The 19,238-nt window shown below is 35.5% G+C and overlaps 1 protein-coding gene across 7 annotated transcripts in view; it reads right to left on the minus strand.

The window, feature by feature from the left end:
• Positions 1-10,043: 10,043 nt before the first annotated feature.
• Positions 10,044-19,238, minus strand: part of TBC1D15 (TBC1 domain family member 15) — an 82,156-nt gene continuing 72,961 nt past the window's right edge. For 5 of the 7 annotated variants that reach the window (XM_021678580.2, XM_021678586.2, XM_021678585.2 and 2 more), the window contains 5 exons: positions 16,802-16,901; positions 16,100-16,197; positions 13,241-13,357; positions 12,640-12,726; positions 10,044-11,393 (listed from right to left, as the gene is read on the minus strand). In XM_021678580.2, the coding sequence (XP_021534255.1) occupies positions 11,172-11,393; positions 12,640-12,726; positions 13,241-13,357; positions 16,100-16,197; positions 16,802-16,901 (624 nt within the window). In that variant the 3' untranslated portion in view covers positions 10,044-11,171. The remainder of the gene's footprint in view (positions 11,394-12,639; positions 12,727-13,240; positions 13,358-16,099; positions 16,198-16,801; positions 16,902-19,238) is intronic. The other 2 variants (XM_021678582.2, XM_021678584.2) reach the window with 2 other exon arrangements.

Raw genomic sequence — 19,238 nt, forward strand, 5'->3', positions numbered from 1 at the left:
CCCCACCAGGGGCGCCTGGGTGGCTCAGTCGTTAAGCATCTGCCTTCGGCTCAGGTCATGACCCCAGGGTCCTGGGATCGAGCCCCACATCGGTCTCCTTGCTCAGCAGGGAGCCTGCTTCTCCCTCTCCCACTCCCCCTGCCTGTGTTCCCTCTCTCACTGTGTCTCTCTCTGTCAAATAAATAAATAAAATCTAAAAAAAAAAAAAAAAAAATTAGCCCCCCACTGTATGTTAACCATACTAGAATTAAGTTTTTGTGTTTTTGTTTTGTTTTTGTTTTTTAAAGGAATTAGCTCCCCAGGGAAAATGAAAGTTGGGGCTAAATTGCCTCAGCTAATTGCTTTAACCTAATCAATATTATGCTATCAACTGTATCGGAAGGTGGAAAAATAAAGAAGTTTGCGTATATACATTGGGTGCTGAGGGGAGGGGAAAGGGGGGATAAATTCACATCTTCCAAGATGGGGAGCCAGTGGATAAAGCCTAAAACTGAGAATTAAAGTAGTAGCAACACAAGCATATTACAGCACATTACAGCATCAAGAGATACAGAAGTGAATACCAAAAGAATCAGCTGAAAGCTGAAAATCTTGCCACCGGGGAAGAGGAATTGGAGACTGAAGGAACAGGTTTCTCATAACAACACATCCTGTGAAAACCATGTGCATGTGTGACATTGGTTACAAAAATAAAAAATTTTAAGAATAAATTTTACTGGGCGCCTGGGTGGCTCAGTGGTTAAGCGTCTGCCTTCGGCTCAGGTCATGATCCCAGGGTCCTGGGATCGAGCCCCGCATCGGGCTACCTGCTCCGCGGGAAGCCTGCTTCTCTCACTCCCACTCCCCCTGCTTGTGTTCCTTCTCTCGCTGTGTCTCTCTCTCTGTCAAATAAATAAATAAAATCTTTAAAAAAAAAAAAAAAGAATAAATTTTACTGCATCAAAAAATAAATTATATTGCATCAAAATAGGACATTGGTTTTGGATAAACTTGGGTTTAAATCTTAGTTTGGCCACTTACCTAGCCGTATTTGAGGACATGTTACCTCATGTTTCTCAGCCTCCATTTCTGTCATACAGGGTGATTGATATTTACATTTTACAGGGCTGTTATGTCAATTAAATTGGATGTGTTTACAGTGCTTATCACAATGTCTGACAGATATTAGATGCTCAAAGTATTAGTTATTTCTTCCCTGTCCCTCATTGATTCTGAAACCAGAGTGATATAACCTTGGGCACTGGTTTGGAATCTTTGGCAGAAATTAAAGAGATGTGGACACCTAGGTTTTCATGAGACAGCTGTCCTTATAGTCACAATAAGCAGGCAGCCAACAGTCATAAGATGAGCCAACAGAATTGGTTTGGACCAAGCAGTTAAAGAGCCCGCAAGTCAGAAAGTGGAAAATGAAGTGGGAATGTATAAAATGAGATATTGTCAGAGAAGAAGACCTCCAAATACAAGATCTTACAAAAGTGAAGAGGGCCATGCAATCATGAATGGTCATGCAAGTAAAAAGTTGGGAGATGAGACAGGGTCTACAAAATCAGTGAAGTTCTATGTTAAGGACATCAATGAGTCCTGAACATAGGTATTTGTCCTCATTGAGGACAGTTGTGAAAACAAGAGAAAAATAATATAAGCCATCCTTTAATCACCTGAAAATAGAAGTGGGTCCTGGGAGGCTTTTGACTCTCAGGACGAAGATATGGAAAAGGTGATATAGACTAAGGGAACCAAGGACTATATATGGTCCACAATTGGAAGACCAACCTTCCCACTCTATCAACTTCCCCACTACACATACACACATACTTCCATTTTGTAGGCAAAAGATGAGAGACAACCTGAGGACTTCCTCACCATTCACCCCCATCACTCTGGCCAAATAAAAAGCCAACCAGGAATACAATGACATCAAGAGAAAGATAAGCTTTAGACAAAGAAGTATGTTTGGGGGAAATGATAAAAATAAAGTGAAAGTAAGAAAGAATTCTCCTGGCCACTCTCCAGGGTGAATGGAGAAAGCAGGTATGAAGTTATTAAATAACAGAAATGGAATGGGAGAGGGGCACCTGGGTGGCTTAGTCTGTTAAGCGTCTGCCTTCAGCTCAGGTCATGATCCCGGGGTCCTGGGATTGAGCCCCGCATCGGGCTCCCTGTTCAGTGGGGAATCTGCTTCTCCCTCTCTCTCTGCCCCTAGCCCCACTCGTGCTCTCTCTCTCAACTAAAATCTTAAAAAAAAGAAAGGGAATGGGAGAGTATGGAGATAATTGAAAGAGAATTAGTGACTATTTCCAAACTGGGAATCAACAAAAGTCTGATCTCTTTCCCTTAAATAACTTGTTTGGGTTTTAAGCCATCATTCCAGCCTATCAAGTTTATGTCACAAGTTTATGTCATATGATGTATGCCTTTTATGCTTAAATTCTTGTTGAATAAAGAAAAAGAAAAGGCTGAACTTTATCGTGCAAAACCAACCTCATAACCAGTTAGGTTGGATTTTGTTCCCACTGACTTTTGACTCTTAGAGCTTACAGGGCAAACTTTAGGCTCCATGGCAGGAATTATTCCCTGTCACTACTATGCCCTCCTAGTTCCTCCAACTGAACCGTACGAATACCATGCCAACATAAATTTATACCATCTCTAAGGGAGTTCCTTAGTTTAGTAGTAATTTATCAATAAAAGGAAATGAAATGATAAGCTTGCCATGACTAAGTTTTAGGAAGCTCAACCAGGCCCCTACACAACACCATTCTCTTTTCAAGGTATTCACAAACCAACATTATATACATAGCATGAAAGAGCCATCTATCTGGTACTTTAAATATCTACAAAAGGATTAAAAAAAAATAAGTCAGCAGTATGAAAAAAAAAAAGTCATAGGTTCAACTGAAACCTTACAAAACCCCACTCTAACTTTTGAGTCTTCATAAAATTGATATCATGATAGTCAATGTGAGTGATGCACTTGCGCTCACATGAAGAAAAATTCCAAACAATACCACACAAGTGGCCTCCACCACTTCAACTCATATTACAACAGACGAAGGTGTTCATAACACAATGCAAATGAATAAATACATTTTGGGTACCCCTAAATACATTTGGGTACCCCTAAATACCACAAAAACTATCATTTTAAGGGGAAAAAAGTATAAACAAAGATAAAGCTCTACTTAAACTTTTCTAGGAGGTTGTCTCAACCCACCAGGTATCTAAACAATATAATCTAAAATTAAATTACAAAGGACAGACAATTTGGTTATCAGTCCAACTGAACTGACCTAATGCCGAAAAATAACCTAAAATAGCAGCCCACCACCTCAGGCATCAATTTGTTCCCTGATAAAATGTTCACTGTCAAATAGACACCATCATTTCCCATACTACTAAAAATGCGTAGTGCAGACAGGCCTTGTGATCGTTTTTCATTTTTATGATTACTGTATTTGCTATATTGATGGTTGGCTTGAGAATGATTAGACTTCATTAATAAGAAAAATATGAGAAATATGGTACACTGGTGTTCTCATTGTTTTTATAACAACTTTCATAAAGGGAGATTGATAAAAGACAAGCACATTTGAGCACAATTTGAACAAGAGGATAGAACTGAAGCACAAAGGGGACAGTGCTTTATTGTGGAGTCAGTGAGGCAGGGGCTCAGATGAAACTGAAATACATAGTTCAAGATTTAAACTCAACATGACCTCAGTCAGTGGGAAACAAACCATATGGTGCCCCAAGGCTATTCCTGTAGGAAGGTATGTTTTGGGGAAATAAACCACAGAGCTATAAGATTAAAAAAGACAGCCTGTGGCAATATCTATTTGGTTGCCATCAGAAAACAATGATAGCATTTATGAATGCTTAATCATGCCAGTCACCATATTAAACACTGTCTTCCATTTACTCCTCACAACTGGGGTATTATCTTCACCTACAGATGAGAAACAGAGGGCTCGGAGAGAACAGTTATGATCGCAAAACTAGGAAGCATCTGAGCCAGGTCTCAAATCCATGACTACCTGACTCCAAAACCTGTGCTCTTACCCAGATAGTTTAACTTTTCTGTTTCATATTCCTAAGGACAGTGGACATTTTCTAGTATGAACAATTCAATCAGTTTGACTGAATTTTTTTCTGACATCTGACTCCCAGAGCTTATAGGATAAACCCTATGTCCACATCATGAACCTTATAAAGCAGGAGGTGATGAAAGCATCCACATCCTACTCTAAGCCACCTTGAACTCGAAGAAACAAATGCCTCAAGCAAGCTGTACTGTTTGTCCAGAAGTACCACCTATCAATTCATGCTTTGTCTTTACATAGGCATGTAACTCTAAATTACGACTAAGAAACTTTGAATAGGTGATAAGTAACAAGAAAAATAAGGCATGCAAACTCCTAAGGTTTTTAAAAGCAAGTTTAACAAAGAACAGCATGTAATATATTTAAAATCCATGGTGATGCTCTCAGACAATGTGAGAGCCCTTAAGATAAACTTGGGAAACTTAGATAAGAGATTAAAATAAAAGGGACCCCGTAGATCAGGTCCAGGATTCTCATGGATTCACTCTACTGTGAAGCTACCACATGAAATACTCATCCACATGCAAAAGGACGAAACTGAACCACGATCTCACACGATAAACAAAAATCAACTCAAAATGATTTAAAGCCTTGAATGTTAAGAAATGCTCACAATTACTTGAGCTCTCACAGAATAAACTCCCACTCTTCTAAACTTTCCTTTTAATGTCTAATTCTGAAATACAGAGTTGAAGAGGGATATGGAAATCTCAGCAACCCAGGCATGTGAAAAGCATTACAAAATCGAATTTAGAGAGTGACCAAAAGAAACAGGAATTTCTGTGGTAAAGAATCTTCTTTTCCCCCTATGATCCAGTAATAACACTACTGGGCATTTACCCAAAAAATACAAAAACACTAATTTAAAAGGATACATGCACCCCTACATTTATTGCAGCATTATTTACAATAGCCAAAATATGGAAGCAGCCCAAGTGTCCATCAACTGATGAATGAATAAGACGATATGGTATAGGGGCGCCTGGGTGGCTCAGTCAGTTAAGCACGTCCAACTCTTGATTTTGGCTCAGGTTATGATTTCATCATCCTGGGATCCTGCCCGGCATCCAGCTTCCCACTCTTCGGGGAGTCTGCTTTGCACTCGCTTGCTCTCTCTCTCTCTCTAAAATAAAGAAATAAATCTTTAAAAGAGAAGACATGGCATATATATTCAATAGAATATTACTCAGTCATAAAAAGAATGAAATCTTACCATTTGCAACAACATGGATGGAGCTAGAGTATAATGCTAAGCAAAGGAAGTCAGAGAAAGACAAATACCATATGATCTCACTCGTATGTGGAATTTAAGAAACAAAACAAAATGGAATACTAGTCAGCCACCAAAAAAATGAAATCTTGCCATTTGCAACAACGTGGATGGAACTAGAGGGTATTATGCTGAGTGAAATAAGTCAATCAGAGAAAGACAATTATCATATGATCTCACTCATATGCGGAATTTAAGAAACAAAACAGAGGATCATAGGGGAAGAGAGGAAAAAATAAAACAAGATGAAACCAGAGAGGGAGACAAACCATAAGAGACTCTTAATCTTAGGAAACAAACTGAGGGTTGCTGGAGGGGAGGGAGCTGGGGAGGATGGGGTCACTGGGTGATGGACATTAAGGAGGGCATGTGATGTAATGAGCACTGGGTTTTACAGAAGACAGATGAATCACTGACCTCTACCTCTGAAACCAATAATACATTATATGTTAATTGAATTTAAATTTTTTTAAATGAAAAAAAAAAAGGAGCAAAGGTTAAAAAAAAGAGAGGCAAACCAAGAAACAGACTCTTAACTACAGAGAACAAACTGATGGTTACCAGGAGGGAGGTGGAGGGGAGATGGGGGAAATAAGTGATGGGGATTAAAGAGTACACTCATCATGATGAAATAAAGTGATTTAAAAAGTAAATAAAATAAAATGAACTTAAAAAAACAACTCTCCTTTTCCACAAGTTCTTTAAAAAGAGAAGGGGACTAGGTTCTCATGTCTGGTATGAGTCCACTGTAGTCCTGTTAGGACCAAGGGATTAGGGAAAGGATCCTGCTGAGACTGTGATGGCCCCAAGATCCCATCACCTGCATTCAATCTGCTGGCCATCAGCTCAGGCATTATTTCTTAAGATGCGCCTATGCCAAGGCTAACCTACCCATTCTGTAAGTTGTAGTTTATGAAGCCAGGGTTTCTTTTGTCACCCTTCTTAGGTATGAAATGTCTAGGGAAAGGATTCTGTTCCCCTCTATCCTCACCCGTCAGTAAAACTTTGGCACGAGTCATACTAAACACAAAGTTTAAAGGCTAATTTGGAAAACCAGGTAACAGGACGTGAAGGAAGCTAGAGAAAACCATTAAGACTGGGTTTCCCCTCCTTTGGGAAGTCCATTAGCCTTTATATAGAATCCTTAAAAGCTCTGTAAACGAAAAGAGAATATGGATTTGTCCCAAAGTTATTCAGAAGTTGAATTTAAATCGAGCAATTTAACAAAACTCAGTTTTTAGACTTAACTTCTTTACACCCTGATAGGTGCAAAAGAATGTACCTCCAATTTTTTCCTTTTTTGGGGAGGGAGAGGGTATAGGAGCATCCATGTGTTTATAATAGCATGTCTTAATACTAAGAGTATAAAAAGTAAAAGTACTTAAAACAATTTCACTCAGAAAACTTAACAATTTGGTCTTCACATTGTCTATTTGGGTTAGATGCTGTTAACTGCTAATGACTTCCTAGTCAGCAAATACTCCATTTGGCTCATTTAACACTTGACTCAGCTAACAAACAAAAAGCATGTGGCCCAAGTTTCCTTTGGGTGCATCCTGCATAGTTGTGCCCAACAGTGACAGCAGCACGCAGTGTAATTGCTAAGCACCCAGAAGTACCTTGATGGCTTCTCCACTGGAGAGCAATTTGCTTTACAAAGTGAGCCTGTGACACTCATGGAAGAGATTCTAGTCCCTTGTGCAATCAGGCCATACAACATCTAAAGCAATCTACAAACAGCCCTATTTGTGTTTTTAAAGCAGTCTACTAACCCATTGGGTCTTCTACCCCCAATCAGACTAGTGCGGGGTCTGTCACAGCAAAAGCCCATCTCTGAGGCTAGTAAGTCTTCTTAATTAAAAAAAGCTGAACCACAAATGGACTGCTCATTGATCACAGCTAAGCTTATTGGAATGTTCTTGTCATTCTGTCTTCTTTCGCACATAGATATATAAGAAGCAATATACCATACAGATATTTGAGAAGGAATAATAGCTGGCTCCCTATTATTCTAACATTCCAATTCTTAATTTAGGCAAATATGGTATCTCTGATTCCGGATAGTTGTTAGAAAAAGAGATTCTGATTATAATCAACTTTTCTTTACAGTGAATTTGTAAACAGTGTAATATTTTCCATGGGCTAAAAGTGTTTTGGATATCTAAAAAGAGTTATAGAAGTATGTCCAGTCTAATTGCCCTATCCCATCCACCTTTGCCTCTAAGAGCAACACAATGTTTTTCCCTATGGCAAGATGGATAACCTAAAAAACAGGGCTCTATTTACAAGACAGTGAGAAAAATATTTGTAATCAGAACAATACTCAAAAATCTACAAGTTAAAATCCCCACATTATAAAAACCCAAGAGGAAAAGAGGCCGCATACATTGTATTATTCAAATGGCAGTGTATTCACATTAAAAGTATAGATAAGTACACATGTTTGGTATCAGGTAATGACACTAGATTCTGATGGAAACCTTTCAGATTCATTTTAAATTTAATCCTGTTTCATGTTTAGAAATAAAGTAACACTGGAAGTTTATCTTCAAAATGTACAATGCAGAAGGAAGTCTACAATAAAATAGGCCATGACAACTGTCATCACTTTATACTAAAAATGGTGGCCCAAATAGGGTAAATCCACCTTAGAAAATCAAGAAACTACTTTTTTAAAACTCAGGGACTTGTCTACCTGACCATAAGTCAAAATGTTACCCTATGAAATACAATATATAATGGCGGTTCTCTAACTTCAGGGAGGCTCAGGAACCACCTGGATGCTTGGAGAAAATTAGAGAAACTATGTGACCTGTCCCCAGAAATACGCACACAAAACTTCAAATATAGTAAGAGGTTCATACATCTTCTGAAAGTAAAGAAATCTAAGCTAGATGGACGTTACCTGGTTACACAGTGACACACAAGTCAGGTGAAGTTCTAAGTTCTTCAATAAACATTTTGGGTTACTTTATACAAACTACCTTTAATGATGGACATAATTATATGAATTTCCCATAAGAATTAGTCGGCATCCATAAAAATCCTTGGAAATGTCAGGTTCAGCAAGAATAAGTATCCCAAAATGCTCTTTTCCTAACTTAAAAAAGCTCTAGTCATCACCAAGACTAAAGTTCCTAACATACAAAGAGATGAAGAATCCTACGCATATGAGACATTCAAAATAGGGATGTTCTTAAATGCAAAAAGGCTTCCCACAGACTCTCATATCAGAAATGAAAATACTTTTTACAGTTAAATTAGGAATTTCTTAAATTTTAACATTAAATATCACATAATATAGCACATATTTTACATGTTATCAGGGTACAAACAACATCTTGTGAAAACTGAAATAAACAAATCTTTAAGTTAGACTAACCAATTTACCTGAACTATTTTAGCGATCTCAATAGCTCAAGTTTATATAGCATTTGCTAACTGGATCTTGTAGACTCTCGTTAGGACTTTATCTAGCACTATGCTGTATTATTACTTCCCCATCAAAAATAAGCTAGGGCGCCTGGGTGGCTCAGTTGGTTAAGCGACTGCCTTCGGCTCAGGTCATGATCCTGGAGTCCCTGGATCGAGTCCCGCATCGGGCTCCCTGCTTGGCAGGGAGTCTGCTTCTCCCTCTGACCCTCCTCCCTCACATGCTCTCTGTATCTCATTCTCTCTGTCTCAAATAAATAAATAAAATCTTTAAAAAAAAAAAAATAAGCTAGATAGAAATTCAGGCTCTTCAGTATGTCTTAACAAGTAGTTTTATAATAAAACTTGACAAAAGTTCAAGTTACTAAATGTGTTAAGATTTTTTAAACTCTGAAGTAAATATGATATTACATAGTGGGGGAAAAAACTCCCCCAAAGCCCCTGTCCAGGAAGAACAAGAAGGACATCAAGATGTTCTAAGCAATTTCCTGAACAGCAGGAAATGAAAGGCTGGAGATGCTGAGTGTCTGATCAGTTTACTTTTTTTGTCTAAATAGGCTTACTCATTATTAACTGATGAAAGATAACACACATGTGATATTAAAAACTAAAATGTAATGGTTCTACTGTCATGATTGTCAGTTAATACTCAAGTAGGAAAAAAGTTCATTTAGTTCCCTAGTTTTCTGAAGGGAAAAAAAATCTATCTCCTGGACCATTTCAGAACTGCATAGCTTTCATTTTACATTATTAACATCAATTGTAGAAGTTGCTTTCCCAAGTCAGACAATTATATCCTCCAAGACAACACTATGCCCAAGTCCGTGCTGATGAAAATTTGTTTTCGGTTATAAAAGGTCATGTTTCTTTCTCATGTCCATTACTCATTCCAGTGATTGTTTTTTTTTAAATTTTTTTATTGTTATGTTAATCCCCATACATTACATCATTAGTTTTAGATCTAGTGTTCCATGATTCATTGTTTGTGCATAACACCCAGTGCTCCATGCAGAACGTGCCCTCCTCAATACCCATCACCAGGCTAACCCATCCTCCCACCCCCCTCCCCTCTAGAACCCTCAGTTTGTTTTTCAGAGTCCATCATCTCTCATGGTTCGTCTACCCCTCCAATTCCAGTGATTGTTTCAATCACATAAAAATAGAAAATGTGCTGGGGGCCATCTTGGATTTTTTTCTTCCAATGAAGAACTAGCAGACTATTTCTAAGTGTAATTTAACTGAAAGCACTACTTCAACTTCAAATTTATTTTAATGATATGTACAGGAGTTAACAAATTACAATTAAAATGGAATCAGTTATGTTAATTCCACATAACTTAAAATCATGCAACACTGCATGGTAAAAACAGCTTCATTCATATACAAAAAAGTATTACTTTGAGACTCGTGATAGTATATTGAAATTTTTGACATAAGCTTTTTGCAAAGAGCATTTTATAAAAATTTAAAGACCTGATTAATCAGTTAATGCATTATTAGGAAAGATAATAAACACATTATTAGTAAAGTGAGATTACAAGCAATTAATTTTAAAATTATACCAGGTACAGGGTTGAATGTAGTCCCATGAAATAAATGTTTGGTTAAGAAAATAGTTTTGAAAAAGATCTCATATTGAAGCTATGTATTACTTTTGTCAAATCAGGTTATATAAATCAATAGTCAAGTTTATTCAGTTAAAGAAAATATGCCTATCCTTTCTTATACTCATAAATAAGTACTTATATAGTTTTTATATACAAGTGAAGAAAACTTCAATGTAAAAAATATACTGCCAATCCACTTATTATGGTTGAAATAGCTCTTTTTATCTACACATTAAATTGCATTGATGAAATACCCAATTTAAATCACATTCAACCAGCATAAATATTTAAGCTGAGTATTGTTGTAAACAATAGAGAAAAACAAATTTTTTATCTCATCACTTGGGTAACACAATCTACTTCTCAGCTTAGCATGCTATAGAAAGGCCCAACATTTAATTTAATCAAATCCAAAACCCACTAAACTTAGAGTAAACAAAGTGAATGTTTTTCAAAGTGCATAATTTCCAACTCTTCCACTTGTAATATTTATCCAATTCCAGTTCATCAGCAAGAAAATAAAATGTACTTGGCTATAAAAATACTAAGGAATGTTATTGAAAAGGAAAGGCTATTTGGTAGAAGTAACTACAAAAATAATTAGTTTAAATCTTTGTAAAGCTTTAATGCAAGAACATCAGTACACTTTCTTTCCATAAACCTTAAAGCATGATCAATACCAAGATTTTAAATTTCCACCTTTCAAGTACTTGAAAAAGGTTGCAACAAAGTGTCTCTTCAAAAATTTAGCAAGAAGAATGATCATGAAGGTGTTAATCTGCTAACATTTGGGGACACTGATATCTGTGTTGGGTCGTCATCTCTGGCTCCACTGGTAGCAAGTACAGGCAAGGAGTCACTCTGAAATGTAGATGTAGGACAACTAGTCATGCCAACATTTTCATCTTCACCCGTGTCTGAATCTGGTGTTGTAACTTCACTGTCCTGAAGTCCCAGGATCTCACAAACTGCTTGTGGCAATTCCTGAATATGCAAAATTAAACACAAAACCATCCTTCACTATACAGGAAAAGTAATCACAAAATAACACTTCTACTTAAGACTACATTGATTCCAGAATCTGAACATTTACTCTAACAGTGTGATTGTTATGTATCTTCTCACACCTTCCTTCTCCATTCCAAATGAAATCCTAACCACTTTTTTCATAAGCGGTTCCATGATCTTCTATTCTAAATTAGTCACTCTCCACCCCACCCTACCACTCCCACAAATGTTAAGTTTTCTTTCTTTCCTTTCTTTCTTCTTTTTCTTTCCTTCCTTCCTTCCCCCCTCCCCTCCCTCCCTTTCTTCCTTCCTTTCCTTAAGATTTTATTTATTTACTTGACAGACACAGTGAGAGAGGGAACACAAGCAGGGGGAGTGGGAGAGGGAGAAACAGGCTTCCCGCTAAGCAGGGAGCCCGATGCAGAGTTCAATCCCAGGACCCTGGGATCATGACCTGAGCCGAAGGCAGACGCTTAACTGTCTGAGCCACCCAGGCACCCCAAACATACGTTTTCTAATATTTAGCATTTATTTCATTCTACCTGTTATTATAGAATCTTAGGTATTAAATGAGATCTTATTTACAGCATCTTTCTCCCTTAATGCACAAGGTTCCTTTAAGAAAGAAGTGTCTGACATATTTTGAACAGAATAGCTATCAAATAAATGTTTGTAGAAGTGAACCAAAATAAGTTTTTGGAACCATGAACAAATGACACAAAGACCAAACAGGAACTCTCATAAAATACATCAGAAGAACGATTTGGTTTGAATTCAGATCATAATACATCAAATTTGCCTTGTTTTTAGAAAGAACTAAGAGCCTGACTGATTCAGTTGTAAAGACACAGACTAAATACTATTCATTTAATTATTTCTGATTAGCATCTGTATTTAACATAAGATCCTAGGCTCTATTCAGACTGGATAATATATCAATACTTAAATTCTACAGCCTTGTTAGTTGTTGCAGAGACGTTTTCATTATTTTTGCCATTTTGCTGTCCTACGTTTCTTATCTAGCGTAATTAATTGACTGTTTTCAATTAAGTGCTATAAAATCCATAATGGTAAACAAAATCCTAGCTAATGCTTGGTGCCTGCCTTCAACTTGCTAAAATTGCCATTTATCTTACTTCTACAAAGAAAAATTCTTTCTTGACCTCAACCCACCAAATGCATACAAATAAAAAATCTTACAATTATTTAAAACACTGTGTACCTTGCATTTTACCATCTGTAGAGAAATTGCTTCTGCCTTGCATAGTACATCTTCCACATCAATTTTCATGGATAATTCATTGATATGCTAAAATGAATCCATAAAATAAAATGATAATTGAAACTAAAAGCACTATTATATTCTACTATATAAACAATTTATTACCAGTTATATTTCACTGCAGATAAAATCCTTAAAAGTATTCACATACTACAAATAAGCAGGAAATTCAATATATCTTTCAGTTTTAAAGTTAAAGAATAACTAATAAGCTTATGGAACATTAAATCCAGCATCTGTCCCAAGTCTACTATCTCAAAGTTATAAGCAAAAGGCAATTATTTTTTTTAGAAAACTAAACTACATAAAAGAGCATTTGCTGAATTTCCTTTTCTTCCTAATTAGCCAGGTAAAAATAACTGGCCAGTATGTAGTCATTGAACTGTCATTCTCAGAGTCAGTTTAGTATCAAGTGTTATTGATACAATTTAAGTTTTATCCAAGGGACTCAATAAAACTCCAAGGAAATGTTTTGTGTATTGGTACCACCAAATGAAGGAAAGAGCCAAAATATTAAAATCTAAATTAAAGGAATAACTACCTTTAGTATTTCATTAAAGCCATAATGCTTTTCCATTATTTGCTGCTTTTCTGATTCCAGAATAGCACAACAGAGAAGAAGATGGAAATTTTTACATGGCAGTTCAGTCCACATTACCTATAAAAAATAGAACTATTTAGTAAACTATATCAATTCTAAAATATTTTCCTCACAGAAACAATGCTGAACTCTGAATGACTTCTATGCAAAGCAGAAGTTGTCTAGATGGGGTAGACCACTGTTTTTCTAGTTAGGAAATGAGGAGTGGAGAAGTCTTACCTTTACCTACATAGTAACTAATATCAAGTTTAACATTATGTGAATATGATGAATTCCAAATGTGGCCCTTTAGGTAACTACAATAAGCAAATCACTGAGCCTAATTTATATGATAAATGATATTAATTAAGAAGCTTACACCCATGAGTTTAAGGTATAAGGTTAGAGGCATTTTCAGTATTTTCCTGACCTTTCAGTTTCTCACTTTTAAATCACCTTCAATCTCTGGAGAAATTAAAAAAAAAAGCTAAATCGTGGATATAAAAGAAAAAAAAATTCAGTTAATAGTGCATGGGATCAAAACTACCCAGAGATAGCTCTACATTATATTACATAACACAGAGTATCCCTGATTGTGACAAAAACTGAATCAACTACCCAAAATTTATATCCAAATGTATAAAACATCTGATCAATAGCTGCACTTCTTAAATAAAGTTAATGACCTCAAATAATAATGTACATAACAATATCTTATCTGGAAAGCAAAAAAGACCCACATAAACAATACTATTAAAGCACACCTGAAATGTTTTTACTTCTTTCATCAAGAGTAAATCAAACTGAATAATTTTCAGACTAAATCCAATTTTTAATTACAATGCAATTAAGCTCAAAATTTTCATTAGAAGTTCAATTTATTTGGTAAACAGATTGAGGATTATTCTAGCTATACAGTAATAATATTCTCAATTCATCCTTTAAAAAAGAAGTTGAGATACTTATTCAACAACCAAACTGATAAACTTTAAACTGTGATTCCATACAGAGAACAAAATGGTGGTTGTCAAAGGGAGATGGGAAGGTGGGCAAAACTGAAGGGGATTAAGAGGTACAAAATCCCAGTTATAAAATAAACAAGTCATGGGCATGTAAAATACAACACAGGGAATGTGGTCAATAGTATTGTCATAACTTTGTATGGTGATAGATGGTAACTACATGGAGAGCATTTCATGATGTATATAAATGCTGAAGCACTATGCTGTACATCAAACTAATAATACTATATGTCAACTATACTCCAATTTATAAATAAATAAATTCTTTTAAAAAATACAATGTTGTCAGCAACATATTTAATGGAAAATCAGGATGTGATAATTATTGTGCTTTTTTGCTTAATTATTAAACCACTAAGATTAAATTTTATAATGACCCCCCAAAATTAATCACATTAAATGAAATAGGATTCCAGCTCAAGAACATATTAGTTTTACTTCTAATTTCAAACAGAAGAAATCATCCCACAGAAAGCAATGATCCTTCAATTAGCACATCACCTTCCCTAATGGTAGCATGGTCACCAGAAGTGTAGGAACCAATTTCCAGCTGTAAAAGCCTCAGAGGACACATGGGTTCCACTATATATGTCTATTTATTATCCAAATGGATTATTCCCCCCTTCCTTCCTTGGGAGAATTTCTGTAACCCCTTGCCTTTATAAAGATAAGGTAGCAATCAGCAATTACACCAACATTCTCTTTTAAAAGCATACTGATCTGTTAACTTAACAATTAATGTATTTTAGAAGAAAACAGTAATTTTCTGCTTTAATCAAGTTACCCTGGGTCCAAAATGAATAAAAGGATATACATTCATGAATATCCTCTAGAGTTGGGGACAGGGAAATGGGACTTGGGGTGGAGATATATCTTTAATTCTTTTTCTTGGAAAAAAGAAAAACTAGAAATAAATATGGCAAAATGTTTACATATGTTAAATATGGATGGTGGGATGTTTGTTTGTTTTTTAATCCACAATTATGTTCCATCTCCTCAACCCCAAGTAATTAGCTAAGGTAATCAGGTCAGAGTCCAAGCTGACTACAAGTGATTAAATGTGGCCTTTCCTATCTTTGGTGTGCCCATTCTGAAAAATAATCATCTCTCACCTCTTCTTGGGAGTAATTTGGCAAAATCTATCAACAGACTTAAAAACTGACTAGTCTTTGATTCAGAGGTATCTAGAAATTTATTCTAAGGACATATTCAGAGGTATACATGAAAATTGGAATATTAAGATACTTGCCTTAGTGTTAAATATGATGTTCATTGCAACATTGTTGGTGCAAACAAGCAAAATATCAGAAACTAATTAAATGGTTATATATTCACAAGATGTTTGCTGTATTATTCTTAGTCTTTTTCTCTGCCTTAAAGTTCTTTAAAAAAGCAAAACACAAATCAGCTCCCTCCCAATACTTCAGACTACAAAGTGCCATCTCACCTGATTGTGTGACAAAACTTCCTTGAACTCTATACAAATCTATACCAGAATGTGGAAGAGCCTCACATAAAGTCAAGCCTCCCAAGGAAAGAAAACAATTATGAATCATCTAGAAAAGTGGTTCTAGGAAACCCAGTGGCCCCAAATCACATGAGGATTGAGATTTATAAAAAATGCTCCAAAGACCAAATATTCAAGATCATTAAGTAAAGACCATAAGACCATCAGAATTTCATAACATACATGCTTTAGAAATTTCAGTTAGGCTATTATAATCCATTTATACTCTACAGAATAAAGTGTTTCTTTCCATAATAAATATTACATTTGTATAATAATTTAAGAACTTACCTCCCATAATCGAAGAATATCTAGAAAACTAAATTCCCTTTTAAATCTAATTAAAAGCCATCTGAAGCAAAAATAAAGGTATCCAGAGTCCTGAGATTCTATACAAAATGGAAAAAAAAAAACATATATATGGCTTACTCTTATGCTAATTATCTCAGAATACAGTAACCTATTTCAAACTCAAATTTTTCCATGCAGCTTAAGCTACTAGAAGTCCTAGAAATTTAATTGCCTTCTACTAATTCAAGGAAACAATTCAAATTTGTTTAAAAGAAAACCATAAAAAAACAACAAATAATTCATTTTATGAATAAACTGTCTTAAGGCATTATACAAAGAAAGTTTCGTCCCACACTTTTATTCCTCAAAGGAACTCAGGCAATAGTGATAAGGGTATATGTATCTTTAAGACAGTTCTTTACATTTTTTCTCTCTGTATATATTATCCTACAATTTGTTGGGTATATAATTTTTTTTTTTAAAGATTTTATTTATTTATTTGAGAGAGAGAGACACAGCGAGAGAGGGAACACAAGCAGGGGGAGTGGGAGAGGGAGAAGCAGGCTTCCCGCTGAGCAGGGAGCCCGATGCGGGGCTCGATCCCAGGACCCTGGGATCATGACCTGAGCCGAAGGCAGACGCTCAACGACTGAGCCACCCAGGCGCCTCTGTTGGGTATATAATTTGATTCACTAAACTTACCTAAGTAACTGCAAAATCCACTATCCAACAATCGAAGTAAGGTACTTAGTTGAATTAGCTGGGTCTTCATACCTTGCATTTGTTCTTCAAAATTTTGATGCTTTAAAGGGAAATAAATGTCACCACATAAATAATACTTAATAAATATTTTACATTACAAAATCACTGATAACCAAACCATGAGTTTAAGGACAAATGCTGGACTTATACCACACTGGTTATATTCTTAAAAATCACAACAAATTAAATTAAAAAGCTAAAGCAACATTAAAAAGGAGGGAAAGAGAATCCTTGGTCTCAAACTAAGGATTATTTTTTTCCTCTATTCATTTCACTTAAGAATGCAGAGCTATAGACTGATACACTGATTTCTTACATGAAATAAGGAAGTTGGTGAAAGAAACACACATCTGGGCAATAAACTTTTACTAAATCACTTCCATTGTTAAATATTTCTTCAAATTGTCATATAAAATAAATTTTAGCTGTAACATATATCTTATTTTGAAGAACTAATTTTAATTATTTCTTAAATTTGATGACATTAGGGAATCTATGAAATCAAAACCATTTTCATGACAATTCTAAAATACTATATGCATTTTGCACTTTAAATTCTCCCACAATGGTAAAGGCTGTATGAGGAGTGCTATCGCAGTGGACTGAATACAGGGGCAGATATGAAAATCCAGCTGTCTTCCATTAAACTAGACATCAAAGAAAATGGAAAATGGAAAACAATCCCTCTTCTCAGTAAATTGTTTCTGTTTTGGAAAAGTCACTTTTCATTAAAAGATAGTATTATGTATATTAAAGTATAAAAGGTTTATTGTTATTTTTAAATAACTAATAAATGTTCATACACTTCTCAGTATTAATTTTTCATATAGATAAACATCAAAAGATATAACCTACATAAACAAATGTTCTCAGAGTCCTCAATATCTAAGAGTGTGAAGGGGTCCTGAGATCACAAAGTATGACAACTGCTATGGTTTATATAATTTTAAATACTCTGCAAAGTTGAGCAGACTCCCTACCAAAACTTTAGTCAAGGGTTGTGAGATGGGTGGGGAGACCAAAATAATGTAAAGTCTCCTTAGATCATTCCAATCCCTTTTATCCATGTGCCCCAACCCCTCTATGGTAACCTACTGTGCTAATGCTTATAAAAAGCCTAAAGACAACATCTCTTCCCTCAAACTTCTATTTAAGTTTTGGAGACAAAGCATCATTCTTGGTAAAAATAAAGTAAAATAACATTTTTAAAGCTACTGATTCTCAAATAACTGATTTCTTGGGGCGCCTGGGTGGCTTAGTCGATTAAGCATCTGACTCTTGATTTCAGTTCAGGTCATGGTCTCAGGGTCATGGGATCCAGCCCTGCACAGCGGGGCGTATGCTTGAGATTTGCTTTCCCTCTCCCTCTGCCCCTCCCCCTGCACACTCTCTCTCTAAAATAAATAAACAAATCTTTAAAAAAAACCTGATTTCTCCTTTATGCCTTAAAGAACTAGTTTACTAGACTGACAAGCCTTTGGGATATTGTTTCTTCACATTTACCACATAGACCTGTAAGGGAAAGACAGAATCAACTCTTTGATTAACACCATCATTTTTATTATGACAGCCAAAGGTTAGAGTTGGTTTGGGAGTACCAACATGGCACGATCTGCTATAAAAAGAAGCACTCCCAAAATGACAGCTACTTTGGAAAAGTAGCTACTCTGGGAGAGGGGAAAATGAGATCAACAATGGATATACAAATGGCTTCAACTGTATTTGTAAAATAAATACATGTGTGCATACAAATACATATGTATGTGTGCATGTAACACATATATATGTATATATAGAGATATATACATATATGTATATATCTATCTTAATATCTGTGTATATATACACGTGCATATATATGTATATACACACACATATATATGGGGGAGGGAGGTGAGGAGAAGGAAGGGAAGAACTAAATTACATGGTGAAATGAATAGTGGGTATAAGAAAGTTCAGTAGATCATTTTGCTAATCGTTCCATAATATTTCTGTAATAGACACATAGCCTATGCCTACACCTACATTAGATATGAGTAAATATAAAAAAAGTAAATCTATGGACATTAGATTCAGTCATCACAAAAGAAATAAAAACTTACATGAAATAAAGCTGTGAAACAAAAAGGAGTCAAATAGCAGTACAGATTAAAGGACACCAAGCCAATAGCAATGCAGTAAAAAATAATCATGCAGATTATTTTGATTGCAAAATATTGCCCTTTTATTCAAATCGAAAAAAAATGTGAGTAGACAATATATTGAGATTTTTTTAGAATAAAGACTAGAAAAATCCCCAGACTGTCCTCAATGGAAAAGGCAAACACAGAGAACATTTACGATGAAAAAGAAGAAAGAATCTGAACCTTCATACACA

This window comes from Neomonachus schauinslandi, chromosome 5, assembly GCF_002201575.2.
Source record: "Neomonachus schauinslandi chromosome 5, ASM220157v2, whole genome shotgun sequence".
Lineage (NCBI taxonomy): Eukaryota > Metazoa > Chordata > Mammalia > Carnivora > Phocidae > Neomonachus > Neomonachus schauinslandi.